General features: G+C 43.6%; 1 protein-coding gene across 1 annotated transcript in view; it reads left to right on the forward strand.

Moving 5' to 3' along the window:
* LOXHD1 (lipoxygenase homology PLAT domains 1) overlaps positions 1–22,873 on the forward strand; it is a 160,378-nt gene that overhangs the window by 103,744 nt on the left and 33,761 nt on the right. The window contains exons 29-35 of the mRNA XM_080371525.1: positions 1,584–1,738; positions 2,589–2,798; positions 4,232–4,355; positions 9,005–9,213; positions 13,875–14,060; positions 16,801–16,928; positions 21,306–21,423. Coding sequence (XP_080227651.1) covers positions 1,584–1,738; positions 2,589–2,798; positions 4,232–4,355; positions 9,005–9,213; positions 13,875–14,060; positions 16,801–16,928; positions 21,306–21,423 — 1,130 coding nt within the window. The remainder of the gene's footprint in view (positions 1–1,583; positions 1,739–2,588; positions 2,799–4,231; positions 4,356–9,004; positions 9,214–13,874; positions 14,061–16,800; positions 16,929–21,305; positions 21,424–22,873) is intronic.

Here is a 22,873-nt window from a genome sequence, read left to right on the forward strand (position 1 = left end):
TCAAGGGCGATACTTATTCCCTCAGAGGCCAAGACAGTTTTAATATCAATTAGCAAGTGGCATGACTGCTAGCTGCCTGCATGACCTTAACTTACTAACTTCTCCCGCTTTACCTTGCGTTAGTTACCATGCGTTAACTAACCTAGGTGACTCGCTTTTCCTTCTAAAGGCAAAGCCTTAAAAACAGTTCTACAATCTACGGAATTTTTGGGTAACTGACGGTTTCTTTTGGCTGGGAGCTAAGTCTAGGTTTGAGAATTTCTGCTTTAGCTATAAAATATCTGGGATGGGAATTATATCTAATGCATCTCTGTGAGTTCTCCTACATCTTGGGCAGTGACATGGTGTAAATGACAGCACCAGAAAATCACTTTGGGGTGTTTTGGGGATCATCCTTTATTTAGTAGGCTGCATTTCAGTCCTGAAGGTCGCTACAACCGGTAAGCAAAAACCAAAGAGGGATGCGTTGACTAATTACACTCTACACATTGCTTCCTTCAACACCAGTGCAGCGGTTTTCTCTCAAATACGAAGCTGTAACTTTGTAGAAGTTTGTGAAGAGGCAAACCAGAAAGCCTGGCATTGCACCTAGCCAGATGAATGGTTTCAGGTGATGATCCTGATCCACGTCTTAGAGAAATCAATGGAAATCTTTCATGGACAATGAAGCAGAACAGGCCCTATTGTACTGCGAAGAAAAATACAATATAGATATTTTCTTTGATGCTGTTCAAGTACAAAGAGGAATCCTAACTGAGACTTTGCACCTTTTTCTCATCTGCATTGCCCTGGGATTTGCAAGGAGGCATCCTCCAAGGCTCATATGCCACCAGGGTAATCAGACTTGCACAGTCCTTAATTGCTTTCCTGGCGAGGGTGCTTTCGGTAACTGTTTGTTTTCCCTGTGTAATTAGGAAAAGAGTAGCAAAATAAAAGTAGGAGTATTTAACAGGTTTAGCAAAGCACATTTCTAAAGACTTGATGAGGTTTTATTGGATCATCATTGAGCAGCTTAAAGAGAAAGGGTACTTAAACCGCACAGCTCCAGCAATTCCTTAATTAAACACTGTCTCAGCAAAAGGACCCAGAAACCTGTTCTCTTTCCATTTGGGGAATTTATAGAGATACATGCCATAAACTCTGGTAGTAACTGCACATCTGAATCCCTGGAGTTTGTTTATGGAAAATGGAGTATTAAGAATTCCCAACACTGCATCACTTGTTCTTAGATATACGTCCCTTGAGCCTCAGTATGAAAAGGTGCTGAGTTACCTCACCTCTATTGACTTCGCATCCACTAACAACCGTAACGATTCTTGGCACTTTTAACCATGAACTCTGGATCAAAGCAACACACAGGCATTGATTAGGTGGAGAGAAGGGAAGTCAGCACATTTCAGCCCAGTGATTCCCCAGCCCTTGGATCATTTGCCTGGAAGGACAAAGCATATGGGATTTGAAACCTCCAAGAACTGAGCGATGAGCAGAAAGTTTGGGAACCATTTTCTTAGATAAATTCAATATCTAAGATGGACCTTAATAATTCATCGGGCCAGAAATCATGTCTCGCTTTCTTTCCGCAGTTCACATGTACAAGATCAGCGTGTTCACTGGAGATATCTATGGTGCTGGGACAGATGCTAATGTTTTCCTAAATATCTACGGAGACCTGGGGGACACAGGAGAGAGAAAACTCAGCAAATCTGAAACGAACTTCAACAAGTTTGAAAGAGGACAGGTACAAATGCAACGGGTTAACAGCACATTCCATTTCACAGTCTTTAGCCTAACAAGTCCATGACTGTCTTTATAGTCTCAGTTTTCCTATGAGGGATGAATTGATTGACTCCATTTACCATGTTCATTACTCCTTAAAATGCTTTGTATGGATTGTCAGCTGGGTATTACAACCGTCAGGCACTGCAGCAAAGGGGTAGATGTTTCTGCAATGTCGCTGATAGACAAACCCTGAACTTGGTCCATGTAAAATGCCTCAGATTGTTAGCTGCAGATTTGAGAGCACACAAGACCTGAGCTCTCCCGTTCCCATTGCCTCTGTGCAACTGATTTGCACATATGTGGTACATATTGTAATTCACCGCAGAGCACAATAAATGGATGGGAGCTAAGTTGCACCCATGTTTGACAAAGTAACTCCAAAAGGGGCACTCTGTGGCTACCCAATGAGTCGTATTCACAGCCTCAAATGGAGATTCTCAGATATAATGATGTCAAAGATTGTCTTATCTGGATTGTCCATACAAATCTAACTGGATAAGAAAGGGAAGTATACTTAGACTTAAAAATCAGGATGTAAAATTCCAGGAATTCAATATTCTGATTGGTTAAAAGTGATATTTTGTGCAGTTCCCCTCATAGCAGAAGCCAGCTTCAAAATGCTTCCCTGCAGAACAGTTTTAGTGTACAGATATGCCTCTCTAGACTGCTGCAGAGCTTTTAACCAAACACCGTCATGTGAGATGAAATTTAAACACATATTGTGCTCTGTAGTCTCTGTCTGCCTTTGTTCAGTAGATGATCTGTTGAGAGCTCGTTAACAGAAGCAGCTGCTATTGAACACTCTGCAGGAGGATACATTTACTATAGAGGCTGTGGACCTTGGCATTTTGTACAAGATCAAGATTCGTCATGACAATAGCATGTCCCGTCCCGACTGGTTCCTGGAAAAAGTAGAGATCCTGGATGAGACCACGGAGGAGTCCTTCACTTTCCTGTGTGAGCGCTGGCTCTCTAAAAAGAAAGAGGACAAAAAGATCGGGCGTACACTTTATGAACAGGTATGGTTGCGGTTCCAAGCTGTGAACCCAACCCACTGCTACCAATGAAAATGAAAGGATTGAATATCTGGTTGACATCCGAGACAACTTACGAGGGACTTTGTTAGTTTTGGCTTGTCCAAAATGAACTTGTGATTTTCAGACAAGTGCTGAAAGTGTGGCCACTCTCAGCCCAGTATCACTAGCTCTATAGTTTGCAATTTCAACAGAGAAATCAAGGAGTCTAAGTGACACTCTTCAGATGAGAGTCAAAGTACCTTACTGATGCACAGTAGAGTACATTTCCCTGCTGTGCTCCTTGCTGTGCTCACAAAGCAGGTTAGTTATGGGTCCCACTATTCAGTCCTCAGGCCAAAATATTGGGTCCTTTGACTTCATCCTCATTGAACTGGATGGGTTTACCTTTTCAGCTCCTTCTTCCACCACTGCCAAGCATAAAAAGTCTGGTCTGTTTCCCAACACTCAAAGCACCAAATGTTTTTTTAGTTAAATGCCCTTTCTACTTGCTAATTGGAATTTGAGGTACATGCACTAACTGCAATTAGCAAACAAGATTAATAGACCTCTCTTGCTTCTATACAGTGAGACATAATAAAGCAGCTGATTATAAATCCATTGTATTTAAGGAGTCCACTTTGCAAAATACAGTGACATTTTAATTGACAGTTACCACTAAAATTATCATCAATGAAATTGGGCCAGACTCATCCTGAATACAACAGAATGGATGTAAGAAGAGTTAGGCCATGGATGAGTATTACCATATGCTCCATCATAAAATTGCAGCAGACAATGCTATGAATTCTTGTGGTCACACTTACCCGGTTTTCATATAATTTATAATGATGAAAAGCTAATCATTACTTTTTTTTTTTTTTTTTTAAATTACATCACTGTGTGGCAAGACCCTTGCATTTATTGGACAATGACACTGAATGCATTTGAAGTTACTCTTCAAATACCATCAAATACAATAGATGTTTAATTTTTTTTTCTCGTCGTATTTGTAGCTTTACAGTACTTTTCCTCTTATGCTCTTTGACCTGTACTAGCTACATTACTCTGACAGCACAGTGTGTGTCCTGATAAACAAACCTGACCCTGCTCCATCCATCTGAATTTTCTGTGGCTATTGCTCACACAGGTAGCAGAGAAAAAGTCACGACACACCACTGTCACTGGAGCCTGTGAGGTTCCATTACCTTTTCTTTCTTTATAACACGCATCCAAAATGGCCTGTCAGGGTTACTAATGAAGTAAATGAATGACCTGCTGTCAATTACAAGTCACATTTACTTGAGCTACACTGAGCAAAAAGCTACCTGGGGATCTACGGGGTGTTCTTCTTATGTTGTTCTTGGAGGCATATGGGAACAGCTGACATCACTTGAGCACTTAACCTCATGACCCTCCTGTACATGCCTTCCAACTAGAGCTATGATGGCGAGCGAAACAGCCTGGGTGGCTCATCTCCCAGCCTGTCAAGTCAGGATAGCAACTCAGACCTGAAGGAGGCAAAAAAATCCAGCTTGGTCAAGGCGGCAGAAGAAGGATCACGTGAGCAAGTGCTGTGTTTGATTGCACGCATGCATGTGTTCTGGGCTTTCAGTGCTTGATGGGCTGTGTTCATCCTGGTGAAGAGCAAGGAGAGGCAGAACAGCAAACTTCTTCTCCTTGCCTTGTCCTGTGACTGCTTTGGGAACAGCTGGATCAGTGCCTGTGTGTTTGTGATTGTTGCTTTTCCTATAGCTCTCCAGCCCTAACAGTGGAAAAAAGCCATGAAGTTCACAGCAACTTCAGTGTTTCCAACCCTCTTCTTTCTCTCCTGTGAAAATCTGGGATGCTGCAGCTTGTCAGAATTAACTTCTCCATTGCTAGCAGATGTACCAAACAGTGTTGGGCAGTGTGACAGTATCGTTAGGCAGGTGGTTATTCAAGGGTACGCTGTCTTCTGTCACAGTGAGGTAAAATGCACAGGTGACCTCTACGGGCAACTGCAATAACAAATCGTGTCCCTCAGATGCCTCAAGTTAGATGAGTCCATCCACCCCACCAAATGTGGGAGAGGAGCTAGTCAACAACATCTGTAGGGCCTCTTCAGAAAGAAACCCGCTGACCTGAGGAATCATTCTCCCTCCCCCTGCACCACCAACTTCATCACATCTAGAGGTGGGGAGAAGTGACACTATGTTCTGAACAGCAGGGTCTGATAGAGTTAAGGGAAGGATTTCTGCAAGTTTTGTATAGTTTTGGCTGAAGTTTCCTTCAAAGGATCCAATGCTGTGAGAGGGACAGTAGGCAAGTCAGACATATTATCACCAAAAGACACTCCCTCGGACTATCAGAGGCCCTTTTCCACATGATTCCTTAAAGTAGCTCTTGTTGCTGATACCAGCTTTCCCCCCCCCCCCCCCCCCCCATCTCTTTGACCTACTCAAGATTATACTTCATGTATCATATTGGATATGGATTACCAAAGGCAGCTTTGAATCTTGAGACCTTGTATGCCACATTTAAGCCATCTTTCCGCCTCGTAATCAGGCTGGTGGTGTCTCCACACCAAGGATGTCTTTTTAACATGAATTTAAACGTGACTTATTTTAGAGCCCTTCAAGTCTTCCTTACAACACATAGCTGCATCACAGCAGCTCTTGGGTTGGGAAGGGAGTGGGATACTGGGAGCTGAGCAAGAACATGAGTAAGCCTCGTGGCTCTCAGGGAACAAGCTTTGACTGAGAGTGCTCAGGTGAGTTTGTTCTTTTCTAGAAGGTGGTCTGTCTTACAGCTGGGCAGAGGAGGAGGATGGTCTATAAGGGCTGCTGCTGAAAGACGGGTAACCTATGAACCCTGGACTGAGTTTTCTGCTCAAGTAACTGATGAGAACAGTTGGTGGCTCTAGTGTAGGGTTTAATCTTTATGCTCTGGTTCCTGAGACAAAGCAAAGCTGGATATAAAAATCTGCTTCTGGATCGCCTCTTAAAAGAAGTGAAATATGCTGGACTGTGTCTGCAAAGGCCAGCTTTGCTCAGGGAGGCTAGTCTCGCTCGCCTGCTGCCAATAGAAGGTGGGCAAGTTGTGCAGGTTTTTTTTCTGTCCTGGCTGTGAAGGAAGCCTGGAAAACCAGTGCCCACCAGCTAAAGTTAACCTTTGCGGAAAACTTCCCCAGTCCATCTATATTTCCTTATAACTTCATTACCACACAGACTTTTTTCTCTCTATTTATATACCTTTTCATTAACTGCCTCTGCGTTCCAGGACAATGACTTATCATCTAAATTGTGCCTGCAGTTTGTTGTCATCCTACATGAGGTCTTTCAGCTTCAGATTAAGATTTTAGATGTATGGTTAAGATACTGTGTTGTAACAAGTAACTGGGCAGGAGCTGAGTCACAGCTACTGTGACTGTAATGTGTTCTTAGTCCACAGCAACCGCAAAATAATTAAACTTAAACTTCCATGGTAAGCCAAGTGTAAAATGATGTAATTTGGCTTAGGAGTCTAAGATAGCTTTCACTGTCATGGTCCAAGGGAATTCAAACAAATGGTTACTGCAGATCAGCTGATGCCCAGCAGGTTGCTGTGATGTGATACCTGGGTCACGTGTCCCCCACCTTTAAGTTGTGAAGCAAACATAATGCTGCACATTGCTTAACCTGTTCTGCAACCCATGTGTCTTGTGGCAACCCTTCTTTTGTAATCCCATATTGTGTTCAAATGAAAAATAAGTGTTTCCCATGTTCCTTCTGATATTGCTTCTGTGGTGAGACAATGGATAACATCTGCCATGTTGGCATTCCATGTAGTTTCACAAATAATGGGTAAAACATCAGCATCTCCCATGAGAGCCACCCTCCAGCAGAGCTAGGATAGTTCCCATCATCCCCATTGTACCAGGGTGGTCTTTCTTCTCCGAGTCCTGGAGCTTGTCACCACAGCTATCTCTGTTGCAGTGACATGGCCCCATTAAATAAAACGCATCCTGAAGGAATGTCAGATAAGATGGACTGTGTGAGCCAGCCAGCCACCTCCTGAGCTGGATAAAAAGCCAGCTGTGAATTAGTTGATTAGGGGAAGTAGTATTGGGAGTTGCCTGGGAAAAGGAGTTTGCACAGCTCAGTTCGGACTCTTTCATGCTCAGAATGGTGAATACCTTTGAGGGGCAGGAGGTGATATGAGGATGGAGTGAGGAGAAAGTTCCTGTTGACTAGAAACCTGCTTGGGTCTGAACTGGGAATGCCGCTCCATGCTGGAAGGCAGTGCTGGCGGTGATGTGGTCTGGATCCCTAAAGAAACCCAGCCCCTTGTGAGGGGGACACATGCCCTCAAACAGCCTGAACTCCCTGCAGGGATGCAAGAAAACAGGGGACAAAGGAAGATGGGCTGGAGGACCTGTGCTGTCCTTCTGTGGCCACATTCCACAGGCTTTGCATTCTCCTGTGTTTGAACAGGTAGAACTTTGAATCCCAGAGGAAGAGGGAGACAATTAGGGATGGCAGATAAACAAATTGAAGGATTGCTTTTCTAGTTTTTGGAGGAAAGAAAAGCAAACAGTGTTTTCTGCTGTCTGGTAGCAAGCTACTCTGTGTCTCTGTATCTGTAATTTAGAGTGGGAAATGATAACAGTTTCTCATCGTTCTTATTTTTATATAAGCCTTTCAAGTAATTTGGCTTGAGGCTGTAACATCAGTTGAAAATGCTGGTAGTCGTGTGAACTTACTCTGTCACAGCAGAACAGGATCAAAATTGTAAAAAAGAAAGTTTTGCCCCTATTCAAAATATACTTCATTTAAAAGAGGAGTCTGGAGCTGTTCTAAACATGACCCCTTGATATATTCTTACAAAAATCTATCTTGTCTACAGCTAAACCCTATCTCCTGCTAATACCAGCAGCTCCAATGGTTAGTCTGTGAAGAATGCATTGCATATCATCATGCTGATGCACACGCTGAAACGTAAACAATGCCATAAAGGTGACAATAAGTCTTGCCTAATCATCCATTCATTTTGTACTGGTACACAAAATCCTCAAACCGGGGCTGAATGAATCTCTCTGGGTTCTGCTCTGTCCAGAGGTAAGCACAGATTTGGTGAGCGTGGGTTCATGCCTTCCCTGACACTGCATGCATATTCTGAGTTTGATGTGAGTGTCTAGCAAAACCCCCACCCCAAAAGTTTTGTTAATCATCAGAAACCAAAATTAGATGTCAATCACGCAATACTTGAAAGCCAAACAAGTTTTTTTTTCTCAAGGTTTATAAATATTATTTTTTTTTAATTGAAAAAGCGATGATGAAGCCAGGCTGAGTTTTGAGTCTGGGACAAGGCAACTTTCAGAGCTCTGAGTCTTGTCAGAATGGTTCGAACGGCCCTGCACAAATGTTCTGAGAAATCAGACGAGTATTCAGTATCTAATTCCACACCACCCGCTCGGCTTACCCAAATGAGCTTTTGGAAAGCACTTGAAAAGCAGTCTGGCACTTCCTCCCTTTTAACAGCTGAACTGAAATTTCTGAAAACCACCAAAAAAGCTGCTAAGTCCCAAGCCTTGGCCTGAAGGTTTTCCCCTTAACCAATATTATTGCTCAATATATAAAAATATTGAGTGACCCAGCTTTAATACAAGGATTATTCATAGTTCGCCTGAATTTGCAAAGGGATGCTAAAACCCTGAGCTGCCCCATAGATCAGAGCAATCCTTGAATGAAGCACAAAGGAGGACGTCTGCGGTTGTACCGGGACATTCAGTCACTGGTGGTTCACCTTGGAGTCAGCATAGATTTATTTGCCTTTATTGAATGGTGAGTGTAAGACCGCTTTGGTCTAATAGCCTAAATAAGATTTAGGTGCTCATTCTCATCATTGGGAAGGTCTCTTGGTGTAAACAAGGATTTAAGCCCTTTGCTGTTCTGTCAGCTATTAGGGAGAGATCTGGACTTATAACCTCCTTGCAGCCAGTAGCATTGCCTGGGGAAATTAACCCTTGCAGAGTCCTGTCCCCAGTGTGTATGAGAAAGCAGTCTCCCATGCGTGTTTGTAGCCTGGTGCAGTGTGGTGTTACCCCTTCTCCCACTGAGTTCAATGAGATGTGAACCTATTCAGCATGCACAGCGGCTCCTTCTGATGGGGTGAGTCCCTGGTTTTCTGAAGTCTCACGTAAATGTATTTGTGTGAGGGTTTTCTGATGACTACACCTCTGTTCCTTGCAGTGATCCCATACCACGTCACTGTCACAACAGGCACAGAATACGACTCCAGCACCGACAGCCGGGTGTTCATCATCATCATGGGTCCTGGGAAAGCGCAGACGGAGAGGCTGTGGCTGGATCTCTCGGAAGAAAAAGACGAATTTGCAGATGGCTCTGTAGAGAAATTCTCTGTCTGGGGCCTGGATGTTGGGGAGATCAAAAAAGTGGAGGTACTTTGTGAGGGCGGCATGAGTATTGGAGGCGTGAGAAATACGTGGCTAAAGAAAGTGCAGATTCCTGTTATTCTTAGCAGTGAGGTAAAGGCACTTGGGTCTAAAAGGAATGTAAACAGGGATGTGATAATGAGATTTCACATGTGTCTGAACCTGAAAACGAGTATTCTTTACAACTCACAAAACCAAGATCCTTGGGAGGCAGAAGATAATTTTGAATTATAAGGAAGTTGTAACATGTCCCGGTTTTCTCCCATCTCTGGCACTGATTTTTCTTAGTCAAGCCCTGCTTTTGACAGATGAAGGTTTGCAGGATGCAATCCTCCATCAGTCTTTTCCCTAGCTGATTTTTACACTACTTCCAGTTGGGTTTCATAAATTGTGCCTGCAGTGAGAAACACACCTTGTATAATTTTCTAGCTAAACATGAAAATTGTTTTTACAGCTTGGAGGACCCAGGCTTAGAGAAGAAAATTAATCATCGTTCATAAGTAACGTTCACAAATAGATTTTGGTACAGGACCCATTTTTTCTGCTATGGCTCAGGGAGACAGAATTTGCATAGACTTTCCATCACAGAGCTTAAACTTCACATGAATCTTCCGGAGCGTATGTATACATTATTCTTGTTTCATATGTCAGTTCCATATCCCGAAAGCCTGCTCCAGCTTCACACACACAGAGTCCTGAAACTGACAGCATCTGAGGACTTCAAAAAGCCTATTTAATTTTATTTTTACCTCATGCCTTGTGTTGCAGTAAACCTACCTGTTGATGCACATGCTTGTGTATTTGGAGAGAGATATGTGGAAAAAATATAGGGAAATCCTAACTAATTGAAAAATCTTTGAAGCTGTACATCCTGTTGTAGCAGATGATAGACTGAAGCATCCCCGTTAGTTTTCATTCAAGCAATGGATTCTGACACCTTGAGAAGTCTCCATACTACATTTATTACCAAACCATTTTCTTAATGCACTCCAAGTGCCTGCTTATTATGAGTATTAGTGGCACTTTTTACCTAGTGCATCTGTGGGTCAGACTTTGAAAGTGAATCAAGTGGATAAATCCTTCTCTTCCAGACTCTGTGCACATGGAAACAGCCATGGATTGGGACAGAGGGGGAGGAAAAAGCCAGTATAACCACTCAGTGTCAGAAAGACATAAAAAGCAGGCTGAAGAAAGACATAGAAAGGGATGCCAAAGAGACAGTGAGTAGGGTGTGGAAGGGGTAAAGGATGGGGAAAGTAGGAGCAGACACTTGGAAATAAGCAGAAGCGAGGGAAAAAATAATTTGACAAGGATTACAAATGAGAAAGAAGAGAAAAAAGTGCAAATGAAATGCAGAGTTAGGAAAAGAAATAACGTGTAGCTTTCAGGCTGGGTGATGGTCTTCTGCACTCTTTCACCCCTATCCTCAGTGATCTCACCAGTCTGCTTCCTCACCTCTTGCTCATTTTCCCCTGTTAGTTTGTAACCCCTCAGCTCATGGTCAGAGGAGCCATCTGCTCCTGGCCTTCTGCCTTCCTTCATGCACTGCCCTCTGCTTGGAAGGTCTCTTCTTGTTGGTCCACGTCCCAGTGATGACTTCGATGTGCCAGTCTGTCATGGTTGCCATGGAATCGGTCCATATTTTCCTTGTAGAAAATTACAGTGTTCAGGGACATTGCAGAAAATTGCTAGTTATCTACTTGGGAAAAGTGAGGAACAGTTCGTTCTCAGATTTGGCATTTGGCTGCTTCTGGAAGAAGGCAAGAAGTTCTGAATATGAGTTACCATGTGAAAATAGCATAGCATGGGGATTAAGTTTCCAGATGCCCTCTGTATAACGCAGGCAGCAGACTGCAGGATTTAGTAGGATCGTAAGATTTGCAGCGTGATGCCACTTCTAGTTTGGTATTATTCTCCTGCTGCAAATGTACTCTAGTGAAAGCAGAAACAGTGGAACATGAAGTAATTTGAAAGGGGCCCATTTATACCTGTCTTGTAACTCTACAGATACAATATTTACTACCAGTGTACTTTAATAGACATGCTGACATGAAAATAAATAATACAAGCTATTTGGTATGGGCACTTTATACTGTGTTCTTAAAACAAGTTTTAATATTTCTTCTCCTAATGAATGAAAGTATTTCTGTCCCAAGGCTGCTGTTGCTGCAGAGAGACACAGCAATGTCCAGAAGAGCCCTGCATTGGTCGGCATTTCTAAACCACTTCTGGTTTAGAGCCTTTCTCCATCACAAGCACAGAGTAAAGCCAAAGACATTTATGTGTTGCAAGTCCAGTCTCTCACTGATTAGGGATCTGATACTGCAAGACCCTCAGGTCTCTCTAGATTTCTCTGTACCTTCCAGAATAAGCAGGAAATCCCATATTTTTGAATCTTTTCCTTCCGTCTACCATTCAAGTTCTCTCCCATTTTCCCCCTGTTGTGTTTAGTTTCTATGTGATTGTGAGTTGCTCAGTGCAAGCTGAGCATCTTGGTCTTGGTGATAGGAAGTACTCAACAGTCCCTCAAGGTCTGTAGGAATGAGTTACAGCCCAAGGATCTACTTGCCTTTGAAATTCTGTCATTCTTAACCTAGTTAACCATCTCAGCCCAAAGAACTCGTGATATTTTTATGCATGTCCAGGCTACACCACTGGTGTGGCTATGGCTTTGCATCATTCACTGTCTTGGCATGGTCTATCTAAAGATTTGCTTGGAGCTGAAAGACAAATCCTGGTGCTCTGCTCTAGAAGTCCAGCCATAAGGAAGGCTCAGCACTGGATGAATTTATACCAGACTTTACAACATTGTTCTTGAGTCCCTTGGAAATCTGCTTGTGTGCAGGTTCTCCAAGGCAGCTGGATGTGCAGGATGATTTCTTCTCGCCAGTCACTGATACCAAAGGTTCTTGTGAAAGCCTGGTACCTAGCAATGTCTTGGAATGATGCTTTAGGAGAGGGCTGCAATGAACCCCAAAGAGCAGAAGACTTTAACAGCTTCATTGGGAGTTTCCCTCTAGCTGCTTTGTCCCTGCTTTGCTGCAGAGCCATTGCCCTGAACTTTCCCCACCATCTCATCTATACCATCCCACAACAGGTCTTGAGAGGTCATGTGCAGACTCAGAAGGGCTTTGGGTTTGGAGAAAAGCAGCCAAGCTGGTAGAGAGGAAATGCGAAAGCAAGTGTGATATTCCCATTCACCTCACACCCCAAGAATCTGAGTATTCACACATCCATTGTAGACTTGAATTTCCCTAGTGGTTAACTCCAATTTTCTGCAGCTGCACAGACATTAGTATAGTAATAATACTCTTAATAGCAGTGATGGCTGAGACAGATAAAAAAGATCACTTATTTGGGGGGTGGGGGCGTGGAATAAAGACACTACAGATACTTTACCCTAGATGAATCTGTTATTAACAAGTATTTTCTGAGCAACTCTAAATATCCTAATAATTTAAAAACAAAGTCAGCGAGAACTCAGGACCTCATTTTCCTAGCAATGACACGAACAACACTTGCTCTGAAAACAATGAACTGCAGGTAGCTCTTTTATTCAACCATTTATGTACAGATAGCTCACTGGAATGACTGGCTGACTGAGTTTTGTACATAAGCTGGGATACATAATTTAAATTGTCAGTTTGCCCCAGGATGAATTGCCCACATTCTGTAAGAGGGATATATGCAGTTTCTTGGACAAGTTTGCACGATCAGCATCCTTTTCCTGCTGATATACCTGTAGAAACATTGCTTGCTTCTTTTCATGGCTCTTAAGACCAGATTCAGCTCCAGGTGAGCTTTGAATTTCCCAGTCTCAACCCTGTACACTTGGGCAGTGTTTATATTTCTCCAGGTCCCCTGTCCCTGCTGCCACCTCTAGTATTCTTCCTTTTTCCATTGAAATTTTGTTAGGAGCCCCTTGTTCATCCGTACAGCCTTCCTGCCACTCTTGTGTGGCTTCCTGCTCTCCAGGATGGACTGTTCTTGAGCTTGAAGGAGGTGGTCCTTGAAAGACAACCAGCTGCAGATGCCAGCTCCATCTGTTGGCTCCTGTACAAACATGGGACTTTTGCATTTTAAGGAGACGGGAAGCAAAGAAAGAGCCTGACACGTGTAGGTGACTTAGAGGTGGATTTGTGAGGAGAGGAGCGCTTGAAAAATCCATGTGGGTGTTTGGCCTAGCTGTGCCTTTCGTCTTGCCTATGAAGCTTTGGATAGTCACTTCTTCTAAGTGTTGCAACAGCAGTGGAAGGGATTGGAAAGATGGAGAAATGCGTCTGCAGAGATCCGTAAACTTGCAGACAGAGGTCAACTGAGCAGAAGCAGAGTAGTAAGAGACAGGACATGTTTGTACGTAGGTCGGTCCAGCCTGCCTTCCTTACTGTTGGGACTGGCAGTGTCCTGCCTTCCCTCACGCTCAGCAGCTGATGACCTGAGCTGCCTCACCTGTATCAGCTGCCACGTACACTGATGTCTTGCCTGTTGGGCAGCAATGGCACGGACTGTTTCACAGCTCCCTCTGTTCCACTGTGGAAGTGGTTTGTGTGATGGTGTGTGTAGCCAACACTTCTGGTCCTTCACCAGTGGCTAACACACCCAGTAAGGGTCTCTCCTGCAAAGAAAAGTCCTATAATAAGCAGGTGTTTTCTCACTGACTCTCCCAGGTAGGGCATGATGGTGCTACCCCTGAGAGCTGCTGGCTGTTGGAAGAGCTCACCATTGTTGTGCCCACCAAAGGTGTCATGTATAACTTTGTCTGTAAATGCTGGCTGGCCAGAGACAAAGGTGATGGACTCACCTCACGAATCCTCAACATCCTGGATGCAGACTGTGTTAATGTTGGCCTCAAGGTAAGCTCTAGGCTCATTTTGTATCTTCAGCTGTTGCATGGACCTGTACTGATACAGGCCGCGTGTCAGCATTTCTCATATTTTGACTTCTGTCTGCAGTTTGAGCCTTTTATTTGCAGTGGGTTTCCTTTTTATTTCTTTAGCTAAATCATTCGGAATGGTTTAGCATCATTATCCCTTAGAGCACTGTTTCCTAATGCCAGATGGATGCAGCCATGGCACAGGCAGAAGGACAGGGGAGGGCAGAGCAGGTAGGACACAGTTCAGCAGCATGTCCTCATTTTGTCACCACACCTGGAGCACCCACTGCATCACCTGGTGCCCATAGAGTGGATGCAGCTGCAAGGTGAACACCTTGGTGCAATCTAACTCGGTCATGTTTTGTTTGAGAGGATAATTGTAACACATCAAATTAGAGCAGTGGAAGTATTTTAATCTCTGCATAGTGTGGCTACTTATCAGCTTTTCTAATAGGGGATAAGGAAACTAAATGATAACTGGAAATTGTTGAAACATGGAGATGTTTGTAAGCTTGATCTTTGAAATGAATAACTGATTAAAGTTAAATAAGCAGTGAAAAAAAGATACAGTCTTTTCATCCCGATATATGAAATTTGAAGTAATGTGTGCTATGCCGTATTTCAAGCAAGTACAAATTAGAAAGCTGAGCTATGCTGATTTTGGATGTAAGATTTATAATGGAAATAACGGTCTGGATGAATGGGACAATAATACTGTGTTTAATACCTGTATGGCAATTTAAAACCTCTATAGATGTGTTTCTATTTACAGTGAGGTTACACTTTCATAGCACATTGATTTTTCTTTACGCTGCTCTTGACTCCCAAGCTAAAGATATTCTCCTGAAATCTTTCTTCACCAGACACAGGAAAACGTGATAACATTTTTAGCATCTGTGAAGGATTCAACAGCTCAGCGCAGGTTTCAGTGAATTGACCTAAGAGGGAAAAACCTCCCTCAGACTGAATACCAAGGTTAAAATCTAATCTCTTAAAACCTTCCCATCAGTCGTTTAACCTTCTGGGTAAGGTTTCCAAACTCCTATCAGTGAGCTGATGGCTTGCCCGTAGATTGAAGTGGATGTTAATGAAGACTTATGTTCAGTCTTCCTTTAAAAGCCCAATCCTGAATATGTATTTTCATAAGCATGCCAAAAATAGACGCATCTAGCTAATTTTTTTTTTTTCTGTGATATTTGGCCAGAAACTTGCTGAAAGGTTTGAAAGAAATCAGGGGGGATGTTTGAGACATGAAATCAGAAATGCACATTTGACTTTCTGATCACTCTCCTAGTTGAGGGAATTTGGGACTGTTCCCTCGTAAACAGCTGTAGTTAGAAACTGCATTTAATTATTATTTTTTTTAGAGTTCGAAGAAGACTAATACATTTAACATCTTTGGGGAAGTTAAGGCTATTTTGTTTTGCTTTTGCTTGACTCTTGCACAGCCATACATACCCATTTCAATTTAATTTTCTTCCTGGCTTGATATCCCCCCTGTGCTTTAAATTGACTATTTGCCTTCCCATACATAGAGAAACTAGTCAGTGTCCACCACAGTCATTAAAAACCTTTAATGCATCGGCAAAAGAGGTTTTATTCTCCTACCTACAGCAAATATGATGCTTTGCTATGATTTAAAATGTGTGTGGCTGAATATGTGGTGGACAGGTTACTCAGGATTGAATAAACGTGAAAAATGTGTTTCCTATGACATTATTCCTTTGCACTGTCTATTTATGTTGCAATCACAATTTGGGCCAATAAAACTTGCCTAGCAGTGCACTATTTGAAATATGTTTTTGGGGGCTCTTTCTTGACATTCTTTCACCTCTTCCGTCCAGAGGTCCTGTTACCATAGGTACAATCTTGAAAGCCCCCGAGTGGCCGAAAAGTCTTATTGCCACTAACAGCCACCAGGACTTGCATGCTTTTGAAATATTTTATTCTGAATCTTATTATTCACGTCAGGAGAAAAGAACAAAGTTAGGCTGATAAGGTGAAAATGATGCAAAACATCTCTTCACAAATTGGCATTACAGCAACGTACAGGATCTGGGAACGCTCTGCGTTCGGTGCAGCAGTGTGTATCCCATGGGGAAATAGGATGGCTGCGTTTTCCTGCTCTAAGGAGAACTTGGATGCATAGGCTTCAAAACTGTTAGCGATGTTGGACTGAATGTTGCCCAGATAGACACTGAACACTTGGGGAAAACATTTTGCAGTCAAGGGAAAGAAACAATTGTGCCTTTGGGAGCTGTTTCTGTAAAAATGGCAAGAGTTCAGTGCAGTATGGGGGTCTGGAGAGCTGGGAGGCGTCTGGGAGGAGAGGCCAGTAGCAGAGGGTTGGAGACCCACCCACTGACGTGAAGGTGGTGACTCCCGTGGAGAAGCAGTTTACCAGGTCTTCAGCGCTCCCCAAGCAGAGGTTGTCAATACACTTGTCTCTCTCTGAGTCTATCTATGCAGAAAAAATCTTCAGAAAAAAACACCATCGGTGGTGCAAGGGTGCAAGGAGGAAGATCCTGTAGCAAGTTTCAATCCCTAACTTTGCCTCTGAGAACCACAGTGTGGAGAGAAACCAAGAAGCTGTGTTGTAACCATTTCTGACAAATAAGTAGATCTCCTGCAAAGCCTGCCTAGCCTTTTGCTTGGGCTTTTGCATGAGTTAAGGGCGGCTGTTCTAATGAGACCTTCTGATTGTTTCAAATCTTCACCAGATCCTCTACGAAGTCACAGTTGTGACTGGAGACATCGAAAGCGGTGGTACCGATGCAAGTATTTTCATGATGGTCTTTGGATCCAATGGGAACACTGAGGAGATGCAGCTGGATAAAAATGGAGACAGGTACAGTAACTTTGCCATTTTTGTTGGTTAGAAGTGAAATGATAACTGATTCAAGTCTCAAGTCAAGAAGCACCTGGGGCTTGGATCGTGCTCTCACTGAAACACAAAGATAAACTCATTGACTTTATAGATGAGGAGCTGGCTCCTTGTAGGTGTTGCTGTAACGTATTTAGCAGAGCAGAGGAAGGGAGAGCACTGTGTAGCCAGGGAAACCATCCTTTCTCATTTTTAGAAGTTTTGTTTAACCTGTTCCTCTGTTGGTTTAGAGATAAGCATTGTGAACAAAAATAAAAATTGTGAAGTCCTGTGTCGGCTCCAAAAGGAACTGTGGACTTTGCATGAAACCACAGATACAATTTCTGCAAAATGCATCTTTTGTGGAAGAATAAGTAATTTAATTTTAAAATAATTTAATGGGAGTGCATGAGTAACTGCATAATGAAAGAAACACAAGCCAACATACACACACCTGCCTTGGGAAGTGCCTGTGATGGGAAGGTGCTAAGTCCTCCGTCTGCTCCTTCCCATTCCTCAGCTGGCCAGATGTCACCCACCTTGGTCCAGAAGCCACGCAAGAGATGCCAGGGCCTGAGCTGCTAAGCTGAGGGCCCTGCTAGAAATAGGCTTCTTAGCTCACACTCTGTGTCACACTAATATGGTTTTGGAACTGGAGCTGGCTTGTCTGCAGCTGGCGCAAAAGGGACATGCGATGACATCTGCCTGGCCAGACATGGCCTTATGGTGTGAGCTGTGGATAGTGCTGCACTGTGTGCTCAGATTTTCGTAAAAAGGTGAAAGCTCATGTTTTCTTCAGCAGAAACAGCTAACAAACACCATAACTCTAGTCTGACACCAGCATTTATGTAAGCCAAAAAAATTCACATGCAACTGATCCATTTCCTAATGTTTTCCTGTTCCTTTCTAGCACCTCCCTTGATACAGAAAGGTTTGTCACGCTCAAGAACAAACATGGCACTAACTGTGTTTTAGAGCTGGGCTTCATCAGACTTAAATTTAATTGACTACCTCTGGTCTTAGTAAAGCATCTACAGAGCATCAGCAGGGCTGGAGCATTTGGTCATACACCTTGAGCTCAGCCTGCTGAGGTGATGCTGGACTCTTCCTCTAACCTCCTGATGATGTAGCATTGCTTATCATGTGTTGGCTGGATAACTGGAAATAAGGATTCCTGCACAGAGGTGTTTGCTCAGGAGATGTTTTACTTGCAGTTGTCATAGCAGAGTTTGTGTCTGGGCAAGCGTGTTCAGCTAAGTTTGAAACTTTCATGTGTTTAGTTAGTAACAACCACGACCCTTATTTGCCCTGAAAAAATCATAGGGGTGCTGCTGGCTAAAATCTCCATGAGGAACACAGCTGAGTCACACAGAAAACCGTAGCTCTTGGCCCTGCTGCCCATCACAGAGAGACATCCAACATGTCAGGTAATCCACTTGGGTTACCAGCAAGTCTGGCTATCACTGACATCCTCCTTCCAAGACCCTAGGCAATCCCAAACTGATCTGTCTTCAAGTATTTTAAGCCCAACCTTCAGTTCTAGTAGGTGGGAAAATGGACCACAACTGTTTGTATTTAAAAGTAAAGCGCACTTCACATCAGGGTATGTCAACCAAAAATCTCTAAAAGGGACCAAAACATCTCCAGCCCCTCAAGAGAAGGATTGAAGCTTTGCTCCACCTGGCCAGACAGGTGATACTCCTAAACTATGTGGTCTGTAAAGCCCATCATATTTGTCTATATGGGTGGCATGGATAATCTCTGAAATAAGGTTATAAAAAATGCAATAAAGGAGAGCCGCACAGTTTGTATGTTGTTAGTTGCTTGGGTTGTCTTCTGCCGGTCAATCTGCAAAAGATGGTGAAAACTCATTGGGGCTGTATAAAGAAAGACGTGTAAAACACAGCTATTAATATGTTAATATATCCAGGGTGCTGTGCTGTTCTTTGAAGATTTACTGGTACATCTGCTAGCTGGAGGTGCTCTGTATCAGACCTCCAACTGTACAGAGCTCTTGTTGTCTCATTAGCACCCCTCTGTAGAGGACATGCCTGTCCCCAGATACACATATTGCCTGTTTCCACACCACTCCCACCAGTCTCCATCCAGCTTTTAACAAGACAGGCTTCCCCGGCTTTTGTTTTGCATGGAAATCTCGCCAGCCTTCGCGCCAGCAGTGAGGGATGGGTGAGAGCTGCTGCAACCAAATGGGAAAAGGTACTTCATCTTTTTGGGGGCTATCCAGTGCCAATTCACTCACAGCAGCTTAGTGCATTATGAAGAACAGTCTGTCTAACCTGCTGCAGATTTAAGGCAATTCTAGCTACATTACTGTTATTGCCAAGACCTCTGGGCAATAGAAATGTAAGTGCAGGCATGGGTAGGAAAGCTTAATGAAATCCTTCAGATAAATGATTCAGTGTCCTGGAAAAGGAGCAGCGGCAGTCAGCTTGTCTGGGTACTTCTTCCTCAGTTTTTTTCAGGCTTATGTTCACGTTCATATAGACTAGGGATAGAAAAGAGCTCTTGGATCACCCAGTTTGTCACTTTAGCAATTGCTTCCCTCTAGTACAATGACTTCTTGAAAGTAACAGGTGAGTATCAGCCTTACAAACCGTAAACAGAGCATTTACTGAAGATAAATAAAGGTTTATTTTACTAACAGACTGGCTTAGAGTCGCTCAGCCTGGAAAGGATCAGAGTAAGAGTCTTCTATGAAGCTTTGTAGGTAATAGTGAGTGTAATGAAAACTGATCGTGGGATTGTGGGATAATTCAGGCTGGAAGGGTCACACCTTTTTTTTTTTTTTCTTTTAAATAGATGTGGAAATCAGTCCAGTTCGGGCACAAAAGCACATTCTCTTTCTCGCAGTAAGACAGGCTGTCTTGCTGTCCGGTACCAGAGAAAGACAAATAACAAGAAGGGAGTTTTTCAAAGAGCAAACATAACCCTTAATAACTAGAAATGGACTGGGACCAAAACGCCTTGTCCAAATGCCTCTGGGAGGGCAGGGAAAGCGATGCTGGATGAAAACAGAGAGCCTGGAGCCAATCCCTGTTGCTAACATCTGCAGCTATGCAGGCGCAGATAATGGCATGTGGATAATCACATTCATGTTGCAGGGTGTAATCTGAGCAGAGGTTGGTAAAGAAATGGGTTTTTTTCCTCCGTATCCTGGCACTGCACAGCTATAGGGGGCTGAGTACATTGCCAGGTATCATCATAATGGCTTGTCTATATTATTGGCAGCGGCCTCAGTTTGCAGAGCTCCCTCCAGACCTCTCAGTGGACCCAGGTAACTCACGAGGAGAAGTTTGCACAAAGGAGGAACCTTAACAGCAGAGCGGTGACGGTGGTGCTTGGTAGGCGCCCCGGATTTGGCTGCCCTTCTGCTTAGCAAGGGTTGTATTTCCATCTCCAAGCCCACAGCAGGTCTGCCAGAGTATTTGAGGGGCAAACCTAGAAAATATGCTTGCTCTGAATAGAGTAATATTGAGTCTGAGTCAGCACTTTCTGAGAAGCAAGGCTTTCTTCCTAGAGCCACTGATGCTAAGAGGGAGGTAAGGTGGCTGCTGTCCTAGTCAGTGTAGTAGCTTCTTCAGGAGGCATATGTTTGCTGTTTCCCTATTTTCCTGCTTTTTGCTCCTTGCTATGGATGAGCGGTTCATGCACATCCTTGTGCCTGTATCCAGCAGCCAAGCAGAGGATAAGACCTTTCATGCAGTGTTACACAAACCCACTCTGGTTCCTACCAAAGACAGGGCTAGTTTGCAAATTAAAGTACCCCAAATTCATGAGGGGAGCATGGGACGGTTGGGTTTGGCTCCTTTCTAACACAATTTGCCTGTGCTTACTAAATTGGGCTCTGACTTGCAATCAGGTTGCCGTATTTAGCTGAGCTGCAGCAACTATCTCCACGGCAAATGCAAAGTTATGTGCTGCATCTTAGCAAAAGAAGTTTAAGCAAAATTGCTTTGCATTCTAGTCAGGATGGGCTAAGGGCAGGCATGTGGGCAGATGCCAGGAGGAAGGCAATGTGCAGAAACCTGACTGTGAGCTTTTATTGTTCTGGTTACAGTGATAATGTATGCTACAGGCTGCCTGGAACGATTCCAGGTGCCTCGTATGGGCTTGATTTTCCAGAGGAGGAGGAATCCCTGTCAAACGTGCACTGAGGTGTCTTGCCAAAAACACAGTAGCTGGTGATTTCAGGACGGGAAAGCTCAAGTCCAATAAAACACACTCACAAACTTTTTAACTTGAGGCTGTTGGCAATGCACGAGTTGCAGCATGGACAGAGGGTTGAAATGCAACGATGCTGTAAAGCAGTGGGAAACATCCTCATTCTTTCAATCCCTCCAGGTTCGAGCGAGGCCAAGAGGACAGGTTCATTATGGAGATCGCCGATATCGCACCCCTCAGGAAGATGAGGATCCGGACGGATGGGAAGGGGGCTCGCCCACACTGGTACCTGGAAAGGGTAATGTACTTCACATTGCACATCTCTTTGCAACCTGCTTGTGTTGAAGCCTCCCAGCCCTTCAGAGAGAGGAGAAAGGCAGTGAGTGACTGGCTTTGATTAATTTCCTACATTTTCCCATTTGGTTTTGCATGTTTGTAGTTTTTTTTCCCCCCTGCAAGAATTGAGTCAAAAAGGAAGAGAGCAAGGGATCAAGGGCAATAGCTGTGTTGTAAAGCTTCACGACTGTCTCTACTGTCAGACCGCACTCTCCCTCCCTGCAAAAGAGCCTTGCCTTGCCATCAGGTCACCTGCAATATTTTCTGGTCCCCAAGATGTACCCTCAGCTCCTGCAGACCCTTGCCATGCTCTGACCCAGTGGCAGAGTGGATCTCCCTCAGCCAGACAGGGACAGCTAATGTGGGCCTGGGCTGGGTGGGACATTTCCAAATAGTCCATCCTTTCAGGTGAAGCATCCCATCTCTCCCCTCCACTTCTCCTTCTAGCACACAGGGGGATTTCTTTCTTTTTCATGTTCTTTTCCTCATGCAAGGAAGGTGTAGTTTTCTTCTTGCATTTTGCATAGATCGTGCAGAATGTCTCCCACAACTTCTGTTGATTGTATTTTCCTCTAGTGTCCTATCTTGCACAAAAGCACAGTGGTCTCCTTTATGTTCTCTACCAAATCACCAGCTCCTTGTAAAGATCACTTGTACTTGAGCAGTTCAATGTAGTTTGCTTGTTATGGGTCCCCATAATTATATTTCTGAGATAGAGATGGAGCGATGCGCTGATTCCACACCATCAGATGTCACTAAGGGAGAAGCACCTCTCTGCCACATTTATTTAGCATGTTTTTTTCTGGAGTAGATACCCTGCTGGATTTCCATATCTTGACTTTTTCATGAGAATACATTAGGACCCAGTAGCCTAACCAATGGTCAGAAAGAATAGTGCATGATCTTTTTATTGGGTCCTTTATAATTTTTGACTAGTCTCAAGCTGTCCTCCGTTTTCCCATAAATAATGTGGTTTTAAACACTGGTCCTAGGTAGCCAGCAGTTTCCAGTGAAGTGATGAACTGCCCTTCATCTCCACTGGCATGGGCTAAAAAGCATTTCTGTCGTGCAGTACCCTTTTCACTTGAGCATCGGCACTTCTAACTTTTTTCCCAGTAACTCCTGTGCAGCTTTCCAAAGCATTAGACCTCCAGCATATATCTTCTGAATAGATGCCACAGACACACAATTCTTCTCTCTGTGCCTAAGGAATAACTCAATCTGTTTTCCGATTTGATTCAGTCATCTTGGTCAAACTCCCTTTGCTGGTTCCCCGATACTTTCCCCTGAGTATTATAACTCTTATTCATACCAAATGAAATCAAATAAGGCTTTTTCATCCAGAGACATTCCAGATCTTGCAGTCATGAATTACCAATAGCTCAAAGGCAAGGGATGGCAGGATCCTTAGC

This window comes from Falco punctatus, assembly GCF_963210335.1.
Source record: "Falco punctatus genome assembly, chromosome: Z".
NCBI lineage: Eukaryota > Metazoa > Chordata > Aves > Falconiformes > Falconidae > Falco > Falco punctatus.